Here is a 19,278-nt window from a genome sequence, read left to right as displayed (position 1 = left end):
ACGTTGTCTCTTTGCCCCATCTGCTGCGAGAGTGAAGACCGTTCTCAGAAATAAGACTGTTGGGCCGGCGCCGTGGCTCACTTGGTTAATCCTCCACTTGCGGCACCGGCATCCCATATGGGTGCCGGGTGCTAGTCCCGGTTGCTCCTCTTAAAGTCCTGCACTCTGTGGAGGATGGCCCAGGTGCTTGGGCTCCTGCACCTGCATGGGAGACCAGGAGGAAGCACCTGACTCCTGGCTTCGGATTGGCACAGTGCTGGCCGTAGCGGCCATTTGGGGAGTGAACCAACGGAAGGAAGACCATTCTCTCCCTCACTCTCACTGTCTATAACTCTACCTATCAAATTAAAAAAAAGACTGTTGACATTCCAGAAAACGTCAGCCTCGGGACAGACAGTTATTGTGAAGGGGCCCAGAGGAACCCTGCGGAGGGACTTTAGTCACATCAATGTAGAACTCAGCCTCCTTGGAAGGGAAAAAAAGAGGCTGGGTTAACAAATGGTGGGGAAATAGGAACTGGCAGCTGTTTGCACTCTGCAATCATGTACAGAATATGATTAAGGGGGGTTACGCGGGACTTCTATTACAAGATGAGGTCTGTGGATGCTCGCTTCCCGTCTATGTGGTTATTCAGGAGAATGGATCTCTTGTTGAAATCCAACATTTCTTGGTTGAAAATTATATCCAAAGGGTTTGTATGAAGATGGGTGTTGCTTGTTTGCTATCTCAAACCTGGAAAGGTGAAATAGTCCTTGAAGAATGTTGAACTTGTTTCAAATTCAGCTGCTTTGATCCAGCAGGCAACAACAATTAAAAACAAGGAATCAGAAAATTTTTGGGTGGTATCTATGTCTGATCAAGCAGATGAGTAAGATCTAAAAATTGTTCAGCAACAGAAACAAGAACCTGAGTATTTTAATAATGCAATGAAAGACCTATTGATTTGAGACTTACCAAAAAAAAAAAAAAAAAAAAAGTTATGTTTGAATTAGAAAAAGAGAATTTGGATTGGTATAGAGGATTGGGAGAAAACAGGGCAAACAGTTGGCAAAGGCGTGGGAGTCTTCACCTGGAACCAGCCTGGTTTAAGTGGAAGGTTTGCATTGATGAAAACAGAGTCACTTGTTTAGATTGGTGATGTCAGATTAAGGAGGACTTCAATAACCAGTGAGAGAACGAGACAGCAAGCAGAGGAAATGAGCAAGCGTGCATATGCATTCTCTCCCCACATGCTGGTACTGGGCCTAGGAGGTGTGAGGAACTCACAGTCAGTGGGGCAGTACTTCAGAAAGTTTGTGGAGGCATGGGCGTTTGGTCGAGTGGTTCGAGGCTGGTTAAGAGAACCCCGGCTGTGGCTCTTGACTCCAGCTTTCTGCCAAGGCAGACCATGCGAGGCGGGGGAGGTGGTGGCTCTATTAAACAGGTTCCTGCCATTCAGCAGAGGCTTGGGTTGCATTCCTTGCTCCGCCATAGACTGGTACAGGCAGAGTAAATCAGCAGATGAGAGCTCTCTAGAGCTCTCTCTCTCTGCCTCTCAAATAAATTTTAAAGTATTTTTAAGTAAAAATGTTTTAAAATTCATAGAAAATGAAATGAAAGGTTTATTTTGGTACAAAAATTGAAATCAGTGCCTAGTTATTTCATAATACATGTTTTTCGTGAACTTTTAGACAAGTTCTTATGCATGGATTTCAAAATTTTTTCATACCAAAATAAATTTACCTTTCAGTTTAGTTTTCCATGAACTTTTTGAAATAATCTTGTATAATGTAGCCTTTGTCCTCAAGATGCTGATAATCTTGTTGGAGAAATAAGACCAATTCCAGATAAATGATGAGAAAACACCCCAAAAAAGATGTAACTTATATGGAGAATTCTCTGATGCTGTAGAAGTTAGGAAGCCTGCAGTACTAAGTAGATGATGTAATACAGTTTGACTTTTTTCTTTTTTAAAAAAGATTTATTTATTTATTTGAAAGGCAGAGTTACAGAGAGGCAGAAGTCGACAGAGAGGGGCGTCTTCCATCTGATGGTTCACTCCCCAAATGGCCACTATGGCCAAAGCTGCACTGATCCAAAGCCAGGAGTTTCCTCCGAGTCTTCCATGCGGGTGCAGGGGGCCAAGGACTTGGGCCATCTTCTACTGCTTCCCCAGGCCACAGCAGAGAGCTGGTTCAGAAGTGGAGCAGCTGGGATTCAAACCAGCACCCATACGGCACTACCAGAGGCAGCTTTACCCACTATGCTACAGCACTGGCCCCCACAGTTTGACTTTTAAGTCAGACTGTAACCCAGGTGCCAGGGGGAACATTAAAGCAAATCTCAGGATTTCAGAGCATGGAGGGTGTGTTTTATATTGTTCCTTTGAGAAGAGACAGTTTAGTACTGGGGGTTAGAGGATGGACAAGGTCCAGATGGCTTAGATTCAAAGCCCAGGTCCAAGGATATCGTTGGGCATGTTAATATAAAGTTTCTGGTGCTTCAGAATCCTCGTCTGTGACAGTTCCTGAGATCTCTTCACACGACCTAGCCTGTCTGTTTCTGTTCCTAAATTGAAGAGTATACGTCACTAGAATTGGAGAAGAGAATGTGATTGATAGTGAGCAGGCGGACAGGGTGGGCTACAGAGAGGAGAGCAGCTCTCCACTGTGTTCTGTCTGCTCCCTCACGCAACTCTGAGCTTCATGGGGCTGAGACTTCATTAGGACTCAGAACTGGGCACACTGTATAACATAGAATTGACACCCAATACATATTTGCTCAATGACTAAATGTATTTTATGTCTAATTTTGAATATAAATCAATTTAATATATTTTGATAAGAATTGGGCTAGTTTTGATATTTAATTTTTGAACTAGAAATTACCTTAACAACTAGAATTATCTTTGAAGTAGTTGTGACAATTTCCTTTTTATTTTTATAGGCCAGTTGGAATGCCAAAAATGGAAAAAGTCTATTTGCATAATCCTAGTTCTGAAGAAACTATCACTTTAGTATCCATATCTGCTACAACATCACATTTTCATGCATCATTTTTTCAAAATAGGGTAAGTTTCTCTACTGAAAAATTATTTCTCCTGAGTTTGTGATTGAAATGTCTCGTTTTTAGGATAATTTGTTTTGTTGTGATTATAATCTGATTTGAACATTTCATATCTGCTCCTGGATTTCAGTTTATCCCATTTCCCAAGAATTTTACTTCTACCCTTAAGCCCATGTTTTTCCTCAACATGAAACAACAAATAAGCTGTGAGAAAGCACTCTGAAAAATACAGCGTTCATATATTCAGTTGGTTTTCTTCTCCCTCTTACTAATAGATAATTCCTCAGCACTGTGTTAGTTTTCTGTTGCTGCATAATAAATTACCACACACTTGGCGGCTCAAGCCGATACCCGCTTATCAGCCCACAGCTCCCTGGGTCTTGAGGCCGGTGAGCTGTTCGCTGAGCATATCATCGGCTGACATTAAGATGTTGTCTGGGCTGAGTCCATGTCTGGAGGCCCTGGGGGAAAATCCACTTCCAAATTTGTTCAAGTTGCTGGCAGAATTAGGCAGGCTGAAGTGCGTTTCACTCCTGGCTGTTGGTGCGGCCCTCTCCGCCCTCTCCTGGCTCTTTAAGGCAGCCTCCTTGTCCCTTCTCATCTGCAGGCCAGCAGCGGTGCAGGGTTTCCCTTTGTGCTTCATCTCTCTCTGGCTCCCTCTTCTGCCACCAGTGGAGACAACTCTGCTTCTCCAGGAAGCCTTGTCCTTGGATCAGGACCCTCTGGAGAGTCTCGCTTTTGATCAGCTCAAGATTAGCAGACTGGTGACCCCCGTCACACCTGCAGGATCCGTTCAACACTGCGGTGTGAGTGACGGCAGATATGCTGCCTCCTCACAGGCCCAGTCTCAGAACCTAGAGCCAGAGCTCTTGGGGATCATTTAGGGTTCTGCCTACCACAAGTGTCTTCTAAAATTTTAATTAGAATTTATAGTAGGCCATATGTGAGCTTGTTATTTACAAATAATTTTTTTCTGACCAAAATAATTACATCTTGAGTAAATTTTGAATTTAAGAGAATGCAGTAAGCTTTAATTTATAGGTTTCTGACATAATTAACAAAATATCAAGTGTCAAAAGAAGTAAATGACTAGAATCAGATTTCATCTCCCCAGGCTTCTTACTGAATCCTTTGAAAGAATATTACTAAATAAAAAGAAGGGCATTTTTTTAAAAAAACATGAGGATACTTGTTACTGTATTAATTTTATATCCATTACTTAGATTTTTACATTTCTTTTTTTTAATGATTTATTTATTTAACTTGAAAGGCAGAGGTAGAGAGAGAGAGGTTTTCCATCCATTGATTTACTCCCCAGATGGCCACCATGGCCTGAGCTGTGCCAATCCAAAGCTAGGAGTCTCCTCCTGGTCCCCCATGGAGGTGCAGGGGCCCAAGGTTTTGGGCCCTCTTCCACTACTTTCCCAGGCCATAGCCGAGAGCTGGATAGAGAGTGGAGCAGCCAGGACTAGAACCAGTGCCCATATGGGATGCCAGCACTGTAGGTGGCAGCTTTATCCACTATACCATAGCGCCAGCCCCAGGTTTTTACATTTCTGCTTTCTAAAATCCTGTTTCATTGTATGTTGCTCTTAGCTATTTCTAGCGTTTAAAAGTTGACAATATTTTGGCTTTTTAAAATATTTTATAAAGAAAGAATTGATAAGTTTCTTATTGGTATTAAAATGTTTAACGTGGTGGTATTCATGGAAAATATCCCTTTTTAAAAATATGTCTTAAAATAAGATTTCCTGGAGTTGTTACCTAAAATATATTTTCACAATTTTTATGAATGTGCTAATGGTCTCAAATAACAGAATTCTGAGGGAAAACCCATGTGTACAGGGAGAGCAGAGCCCCAGAGGTGTTTGCCATGGTCATGTAGTTAGTGACAGGGGCCAGGAGGTGTACTGGCTACCCAGTGATCTATATCCTATTACACTAGCTACGGGGAGTAACTGTACGCGATGCATTTGCGTACAGACAGCCACACAACTTTCCATCACTGTGCAGACGTGTTGGGTGAGAGGACAAAATAGTGAAGTAAAAATGGAACCAGTTCAAAAATAGCTCACACCTGCACTACACGTTTTATTTTTAACTTGTTACTTTTACTAATTCAAAGTTTTGTTATTTCTGGACACTCTAGCTTTTCGCTTGGGTTAGAGGCCAAGATTTCCACTTTTTTCCAGTAGACCAAGAGTTGCAAACGTAAATTTTTGTTGGGCCAGATAAACAGTGTAAACGAGGGAAGCAAGCCCAGTGAGATGTGGAGTAGCCAGTCCCAAGCTGTCAGTCCGCACTCAGCCAGCCGGTGGTTGTGTGTGGGAGTGTGAGCCCATGGGTAATTCTGGACAGTTTTCAAGAAGACTCCTAAGTGAGATTTTTTATGTGTCTCCCAACTTTGACACATGGAAAATAAGTTTAGTTTTAGTAGAAAGACAGTCCGGACCGAACAACAGGAGCCAGAGACCACCCATTGACATTTCTGAAACTAGACTCACTCAGGACCTGTTTTTATACAGGAACCTGTGCAAGGAGAGTTTTTCTGAAAATTCTTCCAAAGATAAACATGTAAATAAGTTAAAAGCCAATCTGTTTTCCACTCTCAGGAAATGGAATTAGGTAATAAAAATAATTACATCTATCAAAAACCCACATTAATATTATGTAGACTTAGCATCCAAGGAGATAGCCAGAATTTTTGCTGTCTTCTCTTACCTTTTTTCATTCTTCTTGCTTTTCATCTTTTTTTCCTACAATGAGACATGGATTCCAGAAGCTCAATAATTGGAGGGGGAAAGAGAATTAATTCTTAGGGAAAGAAAAACTACAGTTTTATGTCTACAGTGAGAGACACTGGGGGAAAATGAAGAGCTTCCCACATGAGGAACTGGGAGGCAGAACCTTTCTACCTGTTTGTTCTAACTCTGATTGCCTTTGTCATCCTCAGCTTCCTAGTCAGCACACAGTTTTTTATTATTAAAGGCTTCATTTCTAGATGACTAGTAGAAATACAGAATACAACAGTTACTTAAAAGGCTAGGTGATACAGAATCATAGTTTAGCAAACAAATACTCCTCTTGTTAAGGTGTTGGTTTTAAGATCACTTGAAAAGCAATAATAGAAATGATAAGAGGAGACACAGGAAATGTGGTTGTGTGACTGTTCTTCTGTATACAACTTCTTGTAATTATCTAATTATAATTAAAATATTAAGACTATAATTTAGACCTATTTGCCATAGTTATGCAGTGTATTGACCATCAAGTATGTAATATATGCTTTTCATCAGAATACAGAGTTTTATTTTTTAAGATTTATTTACTTGAAAGGCAGAGGTACACAGGGAGAGGTAGAGAGAGAAAAAGATCTTTCTTGTGGTGGTTCACTTGCTAAGTGACCCCAATAGCTGGGGCTGGACAGGCCATCTGGGTCTCCCACATGGGCAGCAGGTGCCCAAGCAATCAGGCCATCTTGCACGCTTTCCAGGCACACTACCAGGGAGCTGCATCAGAAGCAGGCAGCCAGGACTGGAACTGGAACTCTGAAATGGGATGCTGGAGTCCTAAGCATCCCATTAACCCATGTGTCATAACACTGGCCCCCCACAGATTTTTAATATTCTAAAATGGTCAATTTTTGATTGCTTGAATTCTGGAAATAGGGTACCTTATACACATGGTAAGGAAACAAAAATTATTTTTTCTTTGATTGGAGGCTTTAATTAAATAAATTTCTAGATAAACTGAAAATTAAGGTAAAATTTTTTCATCTATGGCTAACATTGAAATGTTTTAGTCCACTTATTTTAGAAGGCTTGATAAAACAAGTAATCTCTCACCATAGATTGAAGGTAATTACTAAGTATTGATGATTACTTTAATTAATTATGGAAACCCTGACATTAGTTATTCTGTTTCAGCTTAAACTCTGATGTCCACACGTGTTAGTGGAGATTGAGCAAAATGTGACACAGCAGGAGTTTAAGGTATTAGGCAGATAGTTAGTGAAATAGATCTGTATCTGTTGATCTGGAATAATATACATGATGTTTTAATATGTAAGAAAAGAACATTGTACAGTAGAATAGAATGACATTTTTATAAAAAGCAAAAAATTAGTATATTTTGGGGTTTATTAATAAGAGCCAGAGTAAGGTACAAATAAATACATCAGGTTAACCGGATAAACTTGAGAATGGTAAGAAAGGAGGAGCTTGAGGGTATTAACTATTTTTTCTTCATATATTTTCATTATATAATAAGGAAAATAAATACTTTTCTAGTTTTTTTTTTTGTTTTTTTGTTTTGTTTTTGGTAAAAAAAAACTTCTGCCACCTATGTGGAAATAAGGAATTACTTGACAAATACTTACTGAGTTGCTGCTAAGTGCCAGGTGCTCTGGATTCGTCAGTGAATGACACAGATCCTTTACTCATGATATTTGACCTTTGGGGACATTGGGTGACATCAGCAGGAGAAGGGAGGGAGCATCATGGATACATTTTGGGAGACTTAGATGATAGGAGCTGAGAAGAAAGAATACAGGATTAGGGGTGCACTGGAAGGTGTGGTCCCCTTTTAAATAGGGTGGCCAGGGCAGGCTTCATTCAGAAGATGTTTGAGCAAACACTTGGAGGGGGTAGGGTAAGAGGATTCTGGAAGCAAGTAGTATATAGTGAAGAACATTGCAGAGCAGAGGAACGAGCAGTGTGCAGGCTCTGAAATGGAGGGAGACCTGGTATGCCCAGAGACTGCGCCAGATCACAGTAAGCAAGAGCAGGGAGTGGAGCAGGTTGTGAAGAGCCTTCTTACAACTATGGCAGGGACTTGACCTTTATCCCGATTAAAATAGGAAGGCAACAAAGACGACTGAGCAAAGGAAGGAAACAGTAACTTGTGTTTTAAAAGAATCTGTGTTTATCCAAAATAGAAGGCAAGGTGGAGAACTGTTCTGGGTATCTCTTTGATTTGGAGTGAGCTTTGGAAGGTTGCATCAGATTGTCAGAGAATGTGCCCATTTCTTCTAGTTTTTAAATTTGTAGACATGGAGTTCCTTATAATATTCCCTTTTCATTGTTTTTATGTATAAAGGATGTGATGGAACAAAAACATAACCCTCAGCCCAAAAGCTGAGGATTTATTCCTTGCCTTTGGATCTCAGTTGGGTCTCACACCCTGTTGCCTTCACACTGCACCCCCCTACATTCTGTTCCAGGTTCCCAAGGCGCTGCCCAGTTCCAGGAATTCACCTCCACATGCTACCCCTTACCCCACCCCCATCCCTAGTCCTCCTAAAATACAAAAAGGCCCTGCCCCTGGGGTTGGGGCCTTCTGCCATGTGTTTCATCAATGTGCACGGCAGCAGTTGGTCACCCACCTCTACAAATTTATTTTCTCTGAATAGATTTGATATGGCAGTAGATTGGTATACTGCCTCCTCTCTTGTCTGTGCCTCTTGTCCTAACATTTATGGTGCCCTGTTTGAGGAGGGCAACTCTTTTCCTAACAGGCTGTGTATAATGATGTCCCCATTCTGGTTCCTTATATTCTTGTTCTTGTCATTCTATTTAAGTTTTTATCACTTTTACATATCTTTTTGATGGGGGAGCTTTGATTTTTTACTGATTTTTTTGTTTGTTTGTTTTCATTGGTTTTATTCTATTTCATCAATTTTTCCTTTTGTGTTTATTATTATTTGCTTATTTTGGATTTAATTTACTCTTTTTCTAGTTTTTCAAAGCAGAAACATTGATTATTGATTTGAGGCATTTCGGTTCAAAATAAACATGTCATGTTATAAATTTCCCTCCAACTATTGCTTTAACTGCTGCCCACAAATTTTAAAATGCTGTGTTTTCATTTTCAGTTGATTCAAAATATTTTGTAATTTTTCTTTGTGGCTACTTGTACGACCAGTGGGTTATTTAGAAGTGTTCTGTTTAATTTCAAACTATTTGAGAATTTACCAAGTGTAAATCTACTTTTGATTTCTGGCTCCACTGTGAATCACCTGACGTCTATAGCCTCCAGGGATTCTATACTCTCATGCTTGCCCACACTGTACCCTCAGCAATGTGTGAAAATTCTAGCTCTATTCTTTTCCCCTTTCGCGAGGTAGCTACATCCTATTGCCATTCTCTGCTAAGAGTGAGCTGATACAATTCCATCTCTTAGAAGTATTGGTCTTGTCTTAGATTTTGGGCTAGTTGATAAACAGTCTCTAATGGGTTCAAGAAATGTTCTGATTTTAAATATTTTTCTGCTTTTTGTTGGTAGTAATGCGAGAGAAAAGCTCTTCCCAGCTTTTTTCACCCTAGGATAAAACCAGAATCTCAATGATATGCATTTTGAGCTAAAATTTGGGTAGTGTTTTAGAATTCTATCCATAGAGGCAAAATGAGGCTGATGGCTTAAGACATTATCAAATGCATTTTAAGGCAGAACTGCAGTGCTAGTCTCTCCAACTTCATGCAGTAGGCCCTCTTGTTTTGTTGTAATGAAATTTTATTTCCCTGACTCCAGTGACATTCCCAATCTGCGTGGGTTAACGGAGGCCCGTACTTGGTCTCTGCCTCCTTTCCTGACTGAAGCTGCTGGAACATTTTGTGCCCTGTGTGGATGGTGACAGAGGTTGAGAGGTTGAGTCCTGGGCTGCTGTTCAGTTGTCAAAGAAGTCCATCTGTGTGGCAAGCTCAGCTCCCTCTCAGCTCCCCCGTAATCGTCTGATGGTGGAATAGCCTATGATTAGGGGCTTCATTCTAACCTAGAGATTCTGCAGTGACCAGAATCCAGAAACCATCTGTTATACAGGGCTTCAGACTGCCAGTGGACGGAGATAGTTCACTGTAGACATTCACTGTGAAGACAGCATTGTCATTATTTTCTGTTTTGCAGCAGTTTGACTAATTTGAAGGTTAAACGTTTAAAGGAGAAAAGCTAGTTTATGGAAATGATTCTAATATATTTGCTATAGACAATTTAAGCTGTCTAATTTTGTTCAACATGATCTAATTTTTTGTTGCCCAATTTAACTTTATTGCTTTTTTTTTTTTTCCAGAAAATTCTTCCAGGAGGAAATACATCATTCGATGTAGTTTTCCTTGCAAGAGTAGTAGGGAATGTAGAAAATACTTTATTTATTAACACATCTAATCATGGGGTATTTACTTACCAGGTAAGAACTAGAGTTAAAACTTTCATTTATTTCTAAAATAGAAGCATTGTCTCTGGCTTATCACAGGACAGCCTTTTAAGAACTTACTTTGGGGCCGGCGCCGTGGCTCAACAGGCTAATCCTCCGCCTTGCGGCGCCGGCACACCGGGTTCTAGTCCCGGTCGGGGCACCGATCCTGTCCCGGATGCCCCTCTTCCAGGCCAGCTCTCTGCTGTGGCCAGGGAGTGCAGTGGAGGATGGCCCAAGTGTTTGGGCTCTGCACCCCATGGGAGACCAGGAGAAACACCTGGCTCCTGCCATCGGAACAGCGCGGTGCGCCGGCCGCAGCGCGCTACCGCGGCGGCCATTAGAGGGTGAACCAACGGCAAAGGAAGACCTTTCTCTCTGTCTCTCTCTCTCTCTCTCTCACTGTCCACTCTGCCTGTCAAAAAAAAAAAAAAAAAATCCTATTAAAAAAAAAAAAAAAAGAACTTACTTTGTGTTTATTTGGAATATTTCTACTGCATTGCCCAGAGCACTTCAAATATTTTGAAAATAAGTTTCAGAGCAAATATTCTGTTTTGGTAAGGAACAATGTTCTACTTATGGTGAATAAATCTTCAAAGGCTGTTTAGTAGGCATTCAGTACATTTTTGATGCTTGGTTCAGTAATTCTGAACTGCTGACTAAATGACCCATTTAAGATACTCCTGTGAAGTAAATGGTAAGACTTTATCACAAGAATGAAGGTTGTGGCCCTATAAAGGCATGTCCCTACAGACCTGGGTGGTTGCAGCCAAGCTGGCCTGCGGGTCACCATCAGGTTGTTTTCCAGAGTGAGCCCCCATGACCAGCTGTCGTCTGTCTTTATTTCTCCACACCTAGTCCTTTACCAAGCCTTCCTCCTACATTTTTCACGTGTGTACTTCTTGCCTTCTACTACCACTACTTGCTTCAAAGCCATCATCACTTCTCACTGGATCACATAGCAGCTGTCCTCCTTAGCCTCACCAGCATATTACAGAAATCAGTCCAAATTCACCTGTTTCTAATAAATCAAATATGTAGGCAAATCAACTATAGAAGCTACATATGTGTTTTTTTAAGGGTGAGATTGTTAGTATTATTTCTATCTACATTAGATTCACCAGTCTCCCTAGATCAGAGCCATAACTAAAAAATGTTACTTAGAAAAACATCTTGAATTGCATTTTTTTCCCTTTGAAACAGGTATTTGGTGTTGGAGTTCCAAATCCGTATCGGTTAAGGCCATTCCTTGGGGCCAGGGTCCCTGTGAATAGCAGTTTCTCTCCTATAATAAACATACACAATCCTCACAGTGAGCCTCTACAGGTGAGTGTATGATGCTGACTTTGAATGAGCTTCATTTTGGTGGGAATTAATGCTTAACATGAAATCTCAGTTGCCAAGATGATTTAAAATAATGGGGTTTTATAGCTGTTTTTAAGAGGGGTTTTACTTTAATACAGCTTGCTGTAGTCTGAATTTTGTAGTTCAGCAGTCTGGATTTTGGTTTTTTTGGAACATTTTTAAATGACTATGGCTTCTCTGGTGTTACTGTTTAAGCAGCTCTGTGTTAAATTTCAGAAGAGTTTTCAGTTACACAAGACTGCTGCTTTTTTTTTTTTTTTTTTCTTGGCTCTTTCTGGCACCAATAAAATTTTTGAAATGGTTCTTTATTTCTGTTGCTAGTAAATTTTTGATGATGGCAGTCTAGAAATTAAATTCAGGGCAAGAGGAATACAGAATCATTAAATGAAACTTATTTTTTACTTAAAAAGTCCAATTCCTTCTCTTAACCAGTCTTTTATAATAACCAGTTTCAAATTTGAAAGCTCTCCACCAAGCTCCGCCTCTCCTCCACAGGGGAAGATTTCCTTAAATGCCTGCCCCCTTCTCAGTGACAGGTGCAGCCACAATATCTTCTACTTCTGTTGTCTGTTGGAAGATGTGCCTGCTGTCCAGAATGGTCCATGATAGCCACAGCCAGGGCCCAGAGTTCTAGGACCAACACCGCAGGACTTACCGGTGGCTATAAGATGACGGCTGGAGGAAAAATGTTTGTAGTTGAGCACAGGGCTTTGGCAGCTAATGTTTGTCAGAACTGATATTTCTAAACAGTGAAAGGGGGAGTGAAAAACAAGGGGAGGTTTTCAGGGCTTGACTTGTGAGGTGTGTAGGAATGATGAACTCAAGTAGAAGCAGTCTCTCCCCAACCCCCGGCTGGCCCTGGAAGGAGCTTGAGTCTTCTCAGCTAGATATCTTCATCTCAAAAGAGGAAAATGCTCCAGGGGCCTGCTCTGACAGGGGAGAGCTTCTCCACTCTTGTCTTCCTCGTCACGCTGTCATTTAGATCCTTTTGCTACGTTAGGGGTGAATTTTCCCTAACCTGGCTAACTTTTGTGACAAATCTGCACAGAAATTCCACTGCTTTCTTTCCTTGACTGTTTCCAGTCAATGAAATCCAAGCTTGTCCTCTCACCGTGGCAGCCCCTGCACTGCTGTAGGAGAGGCATCACGCGGGGGTTGCCAAACCACAGACCCAGGAGCCTGCTGGCAAAGCGAGGCCCAGAGCTGGCAGGACTCGCTCATTCTGCCAGTGTTTGCAGTCTGTGCCTTCACTCCTGAGCCTTTGGCAGTATTAAACCCTTGTCCAGAGAACAGTTACCTGTTTAGATGCAATTCCTGTAGACTTTTTCCAGTTAGAACGCTGTAATTCAGCACTTAGCACAGTGGACTTTTCACCAGCACAATAGGAAAGCAAATGTGAAAGCTAAGTAGTCTTCTTAGAACCACTGCAGGTTATTTGTCTGGGAAGGTACTCTTCACCTTGGAGGCCTGTAGTATGTTACATTGGATCATTAGTCCTGTCCTTACATTTAAGAAAATATTGTTGTTGCCTCATAGCTAACGTCACCACCTGTGACACTGGCTACCCTTATGCATGCCAGTTCCAGTCCCAGCTGTTCCACTTCTGATCCAGCTCCCTGCTCATGCAGCTGGGAAAGCAGGGGAAGATGGCCCGAGTCCTCGGGCCCCTGCACCCACATGGGGAGATCTGGAAGAAGCTCTTGACTCCTGTATTTGGCCTGGCACAGCCTTAGCTGTTGGAGCCATCTGGGGAGTTAATCGGCTGATGGAAGATAGCTCTCTCCCTCTGTCTACCTTTCTCTCTATAATCTCATTTTCAAATAAATGTATCTTTTTTTAAGAAAAAAATTTTTTAAAAAAGACAGTGTTTATAGGTCTGTTCTTCCTGAAAAAATTGCTAACAATTCTAACATGTGTGAAACAGAAATCACCTTGCACTTCCTACTTTGTGATCAGCTCTAATAGAACTTTGTACAACGGTGGGAAAGGTCTGTATCTGCTTTGTTCAGTACAGTGGCCACCAGCCACGTGATTGCTGGCTAAGGAAGTGAATGCTCTATTTAATTTTAATTGAAATTTATATAAGCACATTCAGCTGGTAGTTACTGTATTGACAGCCCAGCTCCAACCTCAGTGCCTTCTGCGTGGATAGATACCACGCATATCATCTTGGTATCTCCCTCCAGACCTTTTTCTGTGCGTTTGCAGGCAAATATGTGGACACACAAAAATGAACACTTTCTGTAGAAATTTGTTAACATAAACTATACCCTGTATATTTTGGCTTCCTTTTTTCTCCCTAAATTAAGAATAGCATTGGGCTTTTAATTTTCAGTTTCCAAACATTGTTATACTTGTTTCCTTGATATCTTGAAAAATTAAATAATGTGTACACTTTCCGATTTCTTCATTCACCCTCTCAGTTAAAATGTATTATTAATTGTATTTGTTATTAATGCAGTCAGCACTATAGAAGAGCACTCTAGTAAGTCAGGAGACAGGTAATAATACTCCGTCTTAGCTCATTAGTCTTTGTTAAACACATTCTTTCTAAGGTAACACACGACAAAAGACAAAGCAAAAAACCCTCTAAGTTTATACAAAGGTGTTCCTGTTTCTCTTGCTTAGTCCTTTTCTGTTCACTTCTAGAGGACCTTGTATAATCACACAAAGTGAAAATTTTCTATTTTCTCATTTCACCCCAAATTTAATTAAGTTGATTAAGTGTGTTCTTTGTTTTTAAGAACTGGAGTTCCCAGTTTTAAGAACTGGAGTTCAGTACATTGGCCACCACTATAGCTATAACTATAGCTATAAAATAGTTATAGCTATAAAATAGCTATAGCTATAAAGTAGAAGTGAACTCTTAGTTCATACACTGTGATGGATCTCAAAATCATTACACAAAAGAAAATACTTTTAAATTCCATTTGTGTAAAACTCTAGAAGTTTCAAACTAACCTGCAGTGGTTGCCTGGCAATAGGAGGGATGGACGGATTGCAAGAGGCAGGAAGAGACTTCTGGAGGGTGAGAGGGATATTTAGTGTGTTAATTGCAGTAATGGCTTCTTGCCTGCCTATATACTTCAGAACTCATCAAGTTGTGTATTTTATGTATTATAGTTTATTCTCCGTCAGGGAGTGATACCTCAGTAAAGCTGTTCTTTAAAAATCGTGAGCATGGGCACAAACCACAAAGCTATCAATAGTACTTTTGATTTTGCTACCAGTAGAAATCAAATAGTTTCCTTTTTTTTAAATATTTATTTTATCTGTTTGAGTTACAGAGAGAGGTCGAGACAGAGAAAGAGGCCTTCCATCCGCTGGTTCACTCCCCAGATAGCCCCAACAGCCGGAGCGGCACCAATCTGAAGCCAGGAGCCAGGAGCTTCTTCTGGGTCTCCCATGTGGGTGCAGGGGCCCAAGGACTTGGGCCATCTTCCACTGCTTTCCCAGGCCATAGCAGAGAGCTGAATCGGAAGAGGAGCAGCCAGGACTTGAACCAGTGCCCATATGGGATACTGGCGCTTTAACCCGCTGTGCCACAGTGCAGGCCCCAAAATCAAATATTTTCATGCTGTATCAAAATTGTTAGGTACTGGTGTTGTGGCTCAGCAGGTTAGGATGCTGCCTGTGACACTGGCAGCCTATATCACATCACAGGCCCAGCTGCTCCACTCTGCTAAAGCAGCTGGGCAGGCAGAGGAAGATGGCTCCTGGCTTTGGCCTGGCCCAGACCTGGCTGTTGTGGCCATTTGGAGAATGAACCAGTAGATGAAAGATCTTTCTCTGTCTGTGTGTGTGTGTGGCTCTTCTTCTTTCTCTTGATCTTTCTTTCAAATAAATATGTACATCTTTGAAAAGAATTGTGATTCTCTCAGAATAATGCCTACATTCTTTACTATTTCACAGTTAGAATAGTTATTAGAGCCGTTGCTAGATCTTGTTATTTATGTGTAAATAAAGAAACACTTGTGTTACTGTAAGAAATACAGAATTTAGGTCTGGCGTTGTGGCATAGTGGGTTAGGCCACCGCCTGTAGCACTGGCATCCCACATGGGGCCCAGTTCAAGTCCCGGCTTCCCCACTTCCAGTCATCTCCCTTCTAATGTGCCTGGGAAAGCAGTGGTGGATGGTCCAAATCCTTGAGCCCCTGCCCCCACATGGGTGATCCAGAAGGGGCTCCTGGCTTCGGCCTGGCCCAGCCCTGGTCATTGTGGCCATTTGAGGAGTGAACCAGCGGATGGAAGACTTCTCTCTCTCTCCCTCTCTCTCTATAACTCTGCCATTCAAATAAATTAATTCTTTAATTAAAAAAAAAAGAATTTGTATTCCTAAAACTTGATAATTAAGATGACTTTAAATGCAGATACCACTCTTGCTTACACCTCCAAGACACTGAATGTAATGGTACTTATCCTGCATATCTGTAAATGGTTTTAAGCTTTCTCTAGTAAACCATTTGAGGGTGTCAGACTTCCTTCTCCATTAACAGCATATTACTTGCACTGAGAATGAGTTTGTGTTTTTTTTGTCCTAGGTTGTAGAAATGTACTCTAGTGGAGGGGACCTTCACCTAGAACTCCCGACAGGGCAGCAAGGAGGTACCAGGAAACTATGGGTGAGTGCTAATACAGTGTGCTCTTGAGTGTGCTCACGTGAAACCAGTTATGTTCTTAAATATATCAAACAGTATTTAAGTCTTACCACCTGAAAAAATGAATGGCTATTCTTCATTATCTTAATATTAAATTTATATCAAACACACTTCAAAATCGGATATGAAAGTTGGGAGACTGTAATAATTCTCGGAAAGAGCAGTGGACAGAATTGGCAGGAGCTTTAACCTGCTGTGTAGAAAGGAAGCAGTTTCATTAGTTTTTTCAGATTTTTATTGTAAAGTTATCTGTGATTAGTTATGATGTACTTTACACTAAGATTTTAAAAATTTGTGAAGAATTCATTGTATTTTGAAAGTAGAGAATTTACCATTCAGATTCACTGTTAATAAAACAGATGGCTTTTGCAAAGGGAGCCTTGTCAACCTCTGTGATGACTTAGAAAAATTTGAATCCCTAGGTGATCTACATCTACTTTGATATTGTTACATACTTCTACTTCCTCTTGGGGAATACTAGCAGATGTTAACCAAGGCGTTATCTAACCTGTAAAGGTTCTTGACACAAGAGAGGTTTCTGTTTTATCTACCACGCTATCATGCAGGAGGGAAAAGGCAGGGCTAGTAGGTGCACTTCTTGTATGAGGGCTACTCAAATTGCTGTTCTTTGATTGAAAACATCCTATCTTTACCACTATGAGTAATTTCTGAGAACCAAGGTATCTGTAGTAATTGCTCTGTTAATTACCTCTTGATTTTGTCTTCCTACCTTTCTTGACCTGGGAAGAGATATGGAGGTGACATTTGACTTGAACATTTAGAAACAAATTTGTCAGTCAGTGATGTGGTTATTTCCAGAAGTACAGAATCATATGTTAGCAGGAGGAAATATGGGCAGTCCATTTATATCTTTTTGCAGAAATATTTTACAATGACATTATTTGAAAAGTCTTTGGGAGGGCCGGCTCTGTGGCTCACTAGGCTAATCCTCCACTTGCGGTGCCAGCACCCCGGGGTTGTAATCCCGGTTGGGGCACCGGATTCTGTCCCGGTTGCTCCTCTTCCAGTCCAGCTCTCTGCTGTGGCCCGGGAAGGCAGTGGAGGATGGCCCAAGTCCTTGGGCCCCTGCACCCGCATGGGAGACCAGGAGGAAGCACCTGGCTCCTGGCCTTGGATTGCACTGACTGTAGTGGCCATTTGGGGGGTGAACCAATGGAAGGAAGACCTTTCTCTCTGTCTCTCTCTCACTAACTCTGCCTGTCAAAAATAAATAAATTTTTTTAAAAAGTCTTTGGAAGAAACAATATATAAAATAGTGCTTCAAAGGACTAAATGTAGGCTAGTAAGTTTGTATTGTAATTCTAAGTAGAAACATAAGAATGTTGCTGGGAAATATAATTGGCATATGGTAAGGAAACATAGGAGGATTTGTATTTTTAAATAGTTAAAAACCATAATGGGGGCCAGTGCTGTGGCATATTAAGTAAAAACTACCGCCTGCGATGCCGGGCATCCTATGTGGGCACCTGTTCGAGTCCCACTGCTCTGCTCTTTGATATGGCCTGGGAAAGGAGTGGAAGATGGCCCAAGTCCTCGGGCCCCTGCACCCACATGGGAGACTAGGAGGAAGCACCTGGCTCCTGGCTTCAGATCAGCACAGCTCCGGCCATTGGCAGCCATCTGGGGAGTGAACCACCAGGTGGAAGATTTCTCTCTCCCCGCCCCCACCAACCTCTGCCTCTCTGCCTTTCAAATAAATTTTTAAAAATTAATAAAATTTTTAAAATAAACAATTTTAAAATTAATAAAATTTAAAAATAAAAATCTGACTAATTTTTTTAAAAAACATAATGGAGGGTAGCAAAGAGTAACATGTTTCAATGCTCCCAGTGGCTACAGTAGTTCTTACTCCTACAAACCTGAGAGTGAGGATTAAGTCAGTGGGCCTTGACCTCATCCCCAGACTAGTGCTGTGTCCGTCCATGAGAAAGCCCTAGGGAACAAGGAGGTCCCCAATAGGAGAGTCCATTTTAGACTCTCAGGTGAGTTCCAGTCACTTGTTCCCACTTTGTTAAAGAGAGTAGGGGTAAGTGAATACCAGTGAGTTCTAGAATATAGGGGTTTCTGAAATACCCGGAAGGATCTGTGCAGAGAACTTCCAGTGATTCCCTTGATGTCAGATTTTTCTACAGCCTGAAAAAGGATTATGCCTCAAAAAAACTCTTTTTTTTTCCACCCCTCAGTGAGTCTTCCTTTTGTTGTTTGTATGACTATTATGTCTTTATTGGACTGAAAATTCTTTTTTTTTTTTTTTCATAAAGATTTTATTTATTTGAGAGGTAGAGTTACAGACAGAGAGAGAAACAGAGAGAAAGGTCTTCCTTCCGTTGGTTCACTCCCCAAATGGCCACTACGGCCGGAACTATGCCGATCTGAAGGCAGGAGCTAGGCGCTTCCTCCTGGTCTCCTATGTGGGTGCAGGGCCCAAGCACTTGGACCATCCTCCACTGCCTTCCCAGGCCACAGCAGAGAGCTGGCCTGGAAGAGGAGCAACCAGGACTGGAATCCGGCGCCCATATGGGATGCCAGCACCTGAGGCGGAGGATCAGCCAAGTGAGCCACGGCGCCAGCTCCTGGACTGAAAATTCTTATCAAGAGCCTTCTCAGATGTGATTGGTAAACTGTTTGCTTGGGGAGCTTTGTTTTGTTTTGGTGGGTTTTAAAGGAAAGGAAAGGGGAAATCTCAGCCTCTTGGTAATCATTTAGCAAGATTCCTGTGGACTTCCAGAAGAGTTTGTTCCTCTAATGGTGACATTTCTTTTGGTTAGAGAACTTGAAGAACAGTTTATACATGCAAGCTGCATGAACATATTTTAAAAAATGACTGATTTTATAGATTAGTTCTACCTGTTAATGGTGATTTTACAACTGACAATTTGATTTCAGGTCATTTGACTTCTGTTCCTTTGCTCTTACATATCATACTTCTTCAGTTCTAAGAAGCAAAGTTTTTCGCATTCTAACATTCTTCAGAATTGGAGCATGTGTACTAATAGCCAGTAG

At 41.3% G+C, this 19,278-nt stretch overlaps 1 protein-coding gene across 2 annotated transcripts in view; it reads left to right on the top strand.

Annotated features, from left to right (window-relative positions):
* The window catches only part of TMEM131 (transmembrane protein 131), a 172,928-nt gene that overhangs the window by 90,331 nt on the left and 63,319 nt on the right, over nt 1-19,278 (top strand). For both annotated transcript variants that reach the window (XM_062209925.1, XM_062209926.1), the window contains exons 5-8: nt 2,926-3,049; nt 10,109-10,225; nt 11,435-11,557; nt 16,138-16,218. In XM_062209925.1, the coding sequence (XP_062065909.1) occupies nt 2,926-3,049; nt 10,109-10,225; nt 11,435-11,557; nt 16,138-16,218 (445 nt within the window). The remainder of the gene's footprint in view (nt 1-2,925; nt 3,050-10,108; nt 10,226-11,434; nt 11,558-16,137; nt 16,219-19,278) is intronic.

Source organism: Lepus europaeus, chromosome 13, assembly GCF_033115175.1.
Source record: "Lepus europaeus isolate LE1 chromosome 13, mLepTim1.pri, whole genome shotgun sequence".
Classification (NCBI taxonomy): domain Eukaryota; kingdom Metazoa; phylum Chordata; class Mammalia; order Lagomorpha; family Leporidae; genus Lepus; species Lepus europaeus.
Note: the sequence above shows the minus strand (reverse complement) of the source record. Positions and strands in the feature narration are given on the sequence as shown.